The sequence below is a fragment of the Typopeltis vanoorti genome, chromosome 18 (genome assembly GCF_054136105.1).
Source record: "Typopeltis vanoorti isolate ZY-2024b chromosome 18, IOZ_Tvanoo_1.0, whole genome shotgun sequence".
NCBI classification, from domain to species: Eukaryota; Metazoa; Arthropoda; class Arachnida; order Uropygi; family Thelyphonidae; genus Typopeltis; species Typopeltis vanoorti.
This window is the reverse complement of record NC_143566.1, coordinates 37,202,107-37,209,357: the sequence shown is the minus strand read 5'-3', so window position 1 is coordinate 37,209,357 and position 7,251 is coordinate 37,202,107. Positions and strand designations below refer to the sequence as shown.

The following is a 7,251-nucleotide window of genomic DNA, read 5'->3' as shown; positions in this document are numbered from 1 at the left end:
AATACACTGTTATATGACACTAAACTTTTTTGGGACAAAGAATATACATAATTCTATAATCAATTTTACAGAAACTTATTGACCAAACATATTAAAACAACAGATATGATATACGAAGTAACAAGCAGATGCAAAGAAAAGTGAAGTTTCAACATGATGCAAAACTGATTTAGCATTTTCTATCAGACTGATATAATGGAAAACTACAGAGGTTCATAATTTATTTTTATGTAAGTGCAATAAAATCTCAGATTTTTTGAAGCACATAATAGCATCTGAGATTAAGCACATTAAACCAAAAGCAATCAAAAAAGTTGAATCATTTGAGCAGAACTCTATAGAATTCTACTCAAATTAACATTCATTTGAACTAATGAAAAGAGCAGCACAACAAAGAGTACCAAATATAAAACTCAATGCCTATTATATGTGTTTTAACTTGATATTTTAATACTATTAAATAGAATTACCTATTCAAATACTAGATTATTAGTATTATAATCTGTGTTATACTTCAGACAATAGCATTTGCTGCAATGTAAAGTTTGCTACTAATATTAGTTTTTAATGTGACGTAAAAGTAATGCTTTATGCTCATAAAAGATACTGATTTGAGATCCTAGATTTGAAATGTAGCATCCAAAGTGTAAACAAATTCATTGTATTAAAATTAGTAATGCTAATTAAGTGAATAAGTTCAAGAAGTATTAATTAAAGATGGATGGGAAATATTTTCATCTATAGATGTTGGACCCGTTTCTTCAAAAGTTTCAGCAGTAGAAGAAACTGATACTATACGCGGCAATGGCTGTGGTGTTTGGGACACTGTAGTCTGCGTAACAAGTGTGTGAAACTGCATGTTTGAAAAGCTAACACTCTCAGGTAGAGAAATATGTGCTACATCAGAAGCATCACCAATATCTCCAGTAGTGGAGATTATTTCAATATGAGCAGTGCGAATGTCATCACTGCCGACAGTTTCTGGAAGGTCTCTTACTTCTTCATTTTCTGCAAATCTCACTTCTTCATCTTCTGGTCGTGGATACTTTCGAGGCCTACCCCGTTTCCTGACACCCATGGAGCCATTGTTCAAGCCACATGATGCAAGTCTATTTTTTCTTGTTCGGCTACTTCTAAATCTGTGGTCTACTGAAAACCTTTTAGGTAATGAGTCACAACACTGGTGTTCCTGAAATTGCTTTTCTGATTGAAAGTCTTGTGTACATTGGTCACAACGATACAAGTTTTGATCTTCATTATGAAGTTGTTCATGATCCCGTAAATGGGTTTTTCTTGTGAATGTCCTACCACACACTTTACATGTAAATGGCTTGACATTACTATGTGTAAGTATATGTGCTTTCAATTTATCAGGTCTATTAAATTCTTTAGGACATCCTGAGTGAGAACGGAAAGGACATTTAAACCTTTTAATAGGTTCATGAACAAGATAATGCCGTTTAAGCTTGTCTCGCCTGTTGAATGATGCTTTGCACTGAGTACAAGTAAATGGCTTATCACCACTATGTATTAACATATGTACTTTCAAATAATGATCAGTTTTAAATCCTTTTTGACATACATCACAGATATAACGATTTTCAGATCTATGTGTATGAAGATGGCGACGAAGATAGCGTTCACAGGGAAAAATCTTATCACAGTGAGGACAATTATAGTTGTGTGGAGATGTAGCCATATGATGATCGAGAGCTGCTGGTGTGGAATACTTATTGAGACATCGTGAACATTGGAAATACCTAAAAAAAAATAAATAAAAAATAAATCAATGACATATACTATATGAGCCATCAGATAATATTAATCAGATCTTAAAGACTTTATTTAAAGACTCTATATCTAAATAATTTATTTGAAAATGAAACAGCACTTTTCAGGTTTAGAGGATATGGAATAGGAACTTACACATGGAATACGAACTGGTCATGGTGTATGTGCGGACATGCTTTTTAAATGGGGTAAACGACCATCCCCGCACTGTGATTGTGGAGCTCAGAGACAAACTGTGAACCATATTGTGACTCAGTGTTATCTCGGAGCATATTCAGGAGACAAATTGGACTTTTTAAGTGCTACACCCAAAAGCTATGAACTATCTGACCAATATGGATGTAACCTTTTAATTTTATTGGTTTTTAAAATGACTTTTGACTTTTGATTTTATATGTTATTAAAGTGACAGTGTATTGTACTGCATGTTTTGATATTCATGCCATACGAATAAATAAATAAATAAAAGGAACTTACACTAACTTACTATGAGATAGGTCTCAACAATTGATAAGGTGATGCATAAAGAACAGATACTACATACATAAAAGTGCATTGTCAAGACAACAGGGAATCAATAATACCATATCAAGAATAATTTGGAGATTTTTCAACCACATTTATTATGGAATATACAGGGTGATCAAAATTAAAGTATCCCTTAATTAAAGGGCCTTGAGGAGTGCCACCCAGTGATCCAAATGAAGCAAAACTTTGCAAGAATATATTGTGTCATGCAGAAGCGATATCTGAGAAAAAAAGAGTAGTTCCAAAATTCATCATCAGGAGCACTGTATGATGTACTGAATGAAGATGTAGTATTCATGACTTATTTTTCACGGTATTAACAACACCACAAACACTTTTATCCACAAGGATGTTTTATTAACGCTAATATTTCGCTGATTTTCAACTCAGCATCATCAGAGCACAACACGCATGTAAACGCGACAGTGAGTGAGTGAAACAATATAATTGCAAAAGACAAAAGATCTAAAGTCCTATTTTTGGCGCCCTCTAACGAAAAAAAAAAAAAAAAAGGTGGCAGTTATCCAGGAGTTTTTCTTAGGATAACCGTCTCCCAAATTTTTGGCAAATTAATGCAACCATATTTGTTAAGGTTGGGAGAATTCTACAAAGCCATTGCTGACTCAAAAAATAATCTTTCAGATCTATAACGACTCCTAAATAGCACATTCGTTTTCCTCCATCTAATCCTGTGTGAAGGAGTGTCCAAAGCGTGGTCTGCCAGTTCCGACTTGCCATAGTAATAGTAGCGAATGTATCTTTCATGTTCTTCCAGGCGGATGTTCACTGATCTTCCTGTTTGCCCATAATTGGCCAAGTCACAGTCACATGGAACTTCATACACTCCTGGGTGTGCTAGAGGGTGAAGTTTATCCTTTGGCGAGCGGATCAGAGTTGCCAGCTTGACATGAGGCTTGAAGGTGGTGCGAAGGCCATGTTTCAACAATACTTTGGCTATCTTTTCCGATGTACCTCTGATATAGGGAATGGAAATGGTCATGTTGTATTCTTGTGTATTGGGGGGGGGATGTAGAGTAATGGGCCTATGTAGTATTTTTTCTATTTTGTAGGGATTGTAGCCGTTGGCTAAGAACGTATGGCGCAGGTACTGGAGTTCAGTGGTCAGAGCTGTATCGTTAGAACAAATGGCTCTGGCTCTGTGTGTAAGTGATTTTAAAATGCCGTACTGTTGGACTGGATGATGATGTGATTGTTTATGTAGGTATCTTCCTGTGTGTGTAGGCTTCCTGTAAATAGAAAAAGATAGTGATCCATCTGAAAGGCGGGTGACTAATGTGTCAAGAAATGGTAGACAGTTATTTGATTCTTTTTCTACTGTGAAGTGAATTTTGGGGTGTTGGCTGTTTAGGTAGGTGATAAAAGCGTCCAAAGTGTCTTGTCCATGGGGCCAGATGGCAAACACATCATCTACACAGCGCAACCAAAGTTGTGGCTTGTATGTAGCTGTGGTAAGTACTTTGTTTTCAAAGTGTTCCATGTAAAAATTTGCTAATGGGGGGGGGGAACCCATAGCAGTACCATTAATCTGTTTGTAGAATTTCCCCCCCCATGTAAAGTAACCTGCATTCATGGTAAATTGAAATAATTCAAAAATATCTGGGGGAAATTTAGACTTGATTAAATCAAGAGTGTCTATAAGTGGTACATTGGTAAATAGGGAGGTGACATCGAAACTAACCATTATGTCTGAATTTTTTAGGATTAGATTTTTAACCAGTGTTTTGAAATGGATTGAATTTTTTTACAAAGGTAGAGGAGTTGCCAGTAAGAGGGGCAAGCGACTTAGCTAAATGCCGGGCCAGTTTATATGTGGGACTATCTATGCTATCAACTATGGGGCGTAGGGGAACATTAGTTTTGTGGATTTTTGGTAATCCATAAATACGGGGTGTTTTAACATGAATTGGTTTTATTTTCCTGATGATTTCTTTGGGCCATGATGTCACTTTTTTCAGTAATTTTCGGACTTTTTCGGACAAAGTCCGAAAATTCGGTGGGCCCCGACAGGATTCCAGTGGAGGCATGGAAGGCACTGGGGGAAGAGGGAATTGACCTGCTGTGGGACCTGTTCATGAAAGTTTGCCAACAGGAAAATATACCCGAGGAATGGAGGGAGAGTACTCTTGTCCCCATCTACAAGGGTAAAGGGGATGCACGAGACTGTAAAAATTACAGAGGAATAAAGTTGATGTCCCACACAATGAAAATCCTAGAAAGGGTTCTTGATGAAAGATTGAGGAAGGAGGTGGAGATTGCAAAGGAACAATTTGGCTTCATGCCTGGTAGATCAACAACAGATGCTATCTTTGGTTTATGGCAGATGATGAAAAAGTTTCGAGAGAAACAACAGGAGCTATATTTGGCATTTATTGATCCGGAGAAAGCATACGATAGAGTGCCAAGGCAAGAAGTCTGGAGGTGTCTGAGGGAGAAGAAGATTCCAGAGAAATATGTCAGGTTGGTGTGGGAGATGTACAGAAATGTGAAGACAAGTGTTCGGACCTGTCTGGGACAGACAAAAAGTTTTCAAGTAACAGTTGGCTTGCATCAAGGGTCAGCATTAAGTCCGTTTCTGTTTAATATTGTGATGGAGGTAGTGACGGAGGAGGTGAGAGAAGATGTGCCTTGGACAATGTTGTATGCAGATGACATCTTGCTGTGTGCAGATTCAAGAGAAGAAGTGGGAAATAAACTGGAAAGATGGAGAAAAGTACTGGAAGAGAGAGAGGTATGAGACTGAGCAGAAGTAAGACAGAGTATATGTGTTGCACAGTAGGCGGCTGCCAAGAGACAGATCTGGAGCTGGAAGGAAAAAATGTCATTAGGAAGGTGAGGGACTTTAGATACTTAGGTTCAACAGTGGAAGAAGATGGAGGAGCTGAGAAGGAAGTGGGATGCAGGATACAAGCAGGTTGGAGGAACTGGAGGGAGATGGCTGGAGTGTTATGCGATAAGAGGGTGCCGATCAATCTGAAAGGCAAAATCTATAGGACAGTAGTGAGGCCAGCTATGACATATGCTATAGAAACTGTGGCCCTGAGGAAAAATAACATCAGCAGGATGGAAGTAGCAGAGATGAGAATGCTTAGGTGGATGTGTGGTGTGACCAGAAAGGATCATCTGAGAAATGACTATGTGAGGGGAACAGTGAAAGTTACGAACTTAGGAGTGAAGATACAGGAGGCAAGGTTGAGATGGTTTGGTCATGTGATGAGGAGGGAAGACGAATATGTGGGAAGACGGGTCATACAGATGGATGTGCAAGGAAGGAGGAAGCATGGGCGGACAAAGAAGAGATGGAGGGAGCTGGTAGAAGAGGACTTGAGGATAAAGAACTTGGATGTGGTGACAGCCCAAGACAGGAGGATGTGGAGGAGACTCATCATCAACAGTGACTTCACTTAAGTGGGATCACTGTTGATGATGAGTCCAAGCATAAGCAAACAAAGTTTGTGCATGAAGTAACTTCATGACTGGGCAACTTGTATATAGAGGCTAATGACTTCACATCACTTTTCCCATAATGCAAAGCACATATCCTTATGTCTGTAAGGATATGTGCTTTGCATTATAATGTTTTAAGTAGTACAGCTGCACGAGCAAAGCAAATTGGGGCAAGGTTAGTGCCATCACTGTGGACAGCATTAACAACCAGTATGAAGGGAAAAATCCTGTGTCCATCTTTTTAAACTCTCTTGGCACCTGCTGAGTTGTGTGATATGCAAATTCCATGCATTTGGTGTTTACAATGCCTCTGGTGATAAATTTTGGAACTAATTTTTTTTTTTTTTTTTTTTTTCAGATTTGCATAACACAATGTATTCCTGCAAAGTTTAACAGCATTTGGATCACTGGATGGCACTCCACAAGGCCTTAAATATGAATACTTTAATTTTGATCACCCTTCATATACACAATAAACCTACACATCACATGTAATTATCATCATGATACTTGATTATGGAACCTCGACCCTTCCAAGCACACAGGATATTATGATAGCACTACATGATAAATTTACATTATTACTGCTTTCCTACTGACAAAATTTTTCTCTGAATAAGCCTGTTATTTGTCAAAACTCCAATATTGTTAGATATTGCAAAGAATATCTAACACCTTTCGTGCTTAGCAGAATGACTGGAATGACTTTTTACAAGTGGATCCTGAAGCTGTGACCTGGATTACAAATTTAGATCTGAATTTATAATGATACTAGCCCCCCCCCCCCAGTTAGCCACATTATTCAAGAAAAGATAAAAGTTTGAAAAAAAAAGAGTCAAAGTCTTAGTGTCTGAAGAAAAGATGGATTGATTCAGCTAAGGATGTATGTGGTGAAGTTGTCTGCCAGGATAGGAAAATAAGAACACCATGGTGGACATGAGAAGTTAAAGAAGCAGTCATGGAAAAGAAAAAAGCTCCTAGCAAATAAAACAGCAGATGCCCTAAAACAATACAGAAAATGTAAGATAACTAAGCAAAAGACTTCAGTAATAATATAGAAGATAAATATCAGGAAGGTAACAAAATGTTTTAGAGACTATTGAAAAAGCTTAGAAATGGAGGAGAGATACTATGAAAGGAATCAAAGATGATAAAGATAACTTGCAAACTGAAGATAAAAATATTCTAGAGGCATGAAGTAATTACTTTGAAAGGTTGCTAAATGAAGCACACAGTGACAGAACAGTGGTAAAAAAACACTCAACAGGAAAATGCAATCATGAATACATATCAATACTTGAAGTAGAAAATGCATCAAAAACCTGAAAAGTGGAAAGACAGCTGGAGTAGATAATATTTGACCAGAAATGCTGAAACATGGAGGTATACAAGTTTTGCAGTGGCTACATTGTATAATTCAGATGGCCTGGTCAGCAGGTCAAATTACAGATGACTGCAGTAGTTCTC

General features: G+C 37.6%; 1 protein-coding gene across 1 annotated transcript in view; it reads right to left on the bottom strand.

Annotated features, from left to right (window-relative positions):
- Positions 1–369: 369 nt before the first annotated feature.
- Positions 370–7,251, bottom strand: part of LOC150096595 (uncharacterized) — a 140,085-nt gene continuing 133,203 nt past the window's right edge. The window contains exon 6 of the mRNA XM_090408658.1: positions 370–1,760. Within this exon, the coding sequence (XP_090264784.1) occupies positions 698–1,760 (1,063 nt within the window). The 3' untranslated portion in view covers positions 370–697. The remainder of the gene's footprint in view (positions 1,761–7,251) is intronic.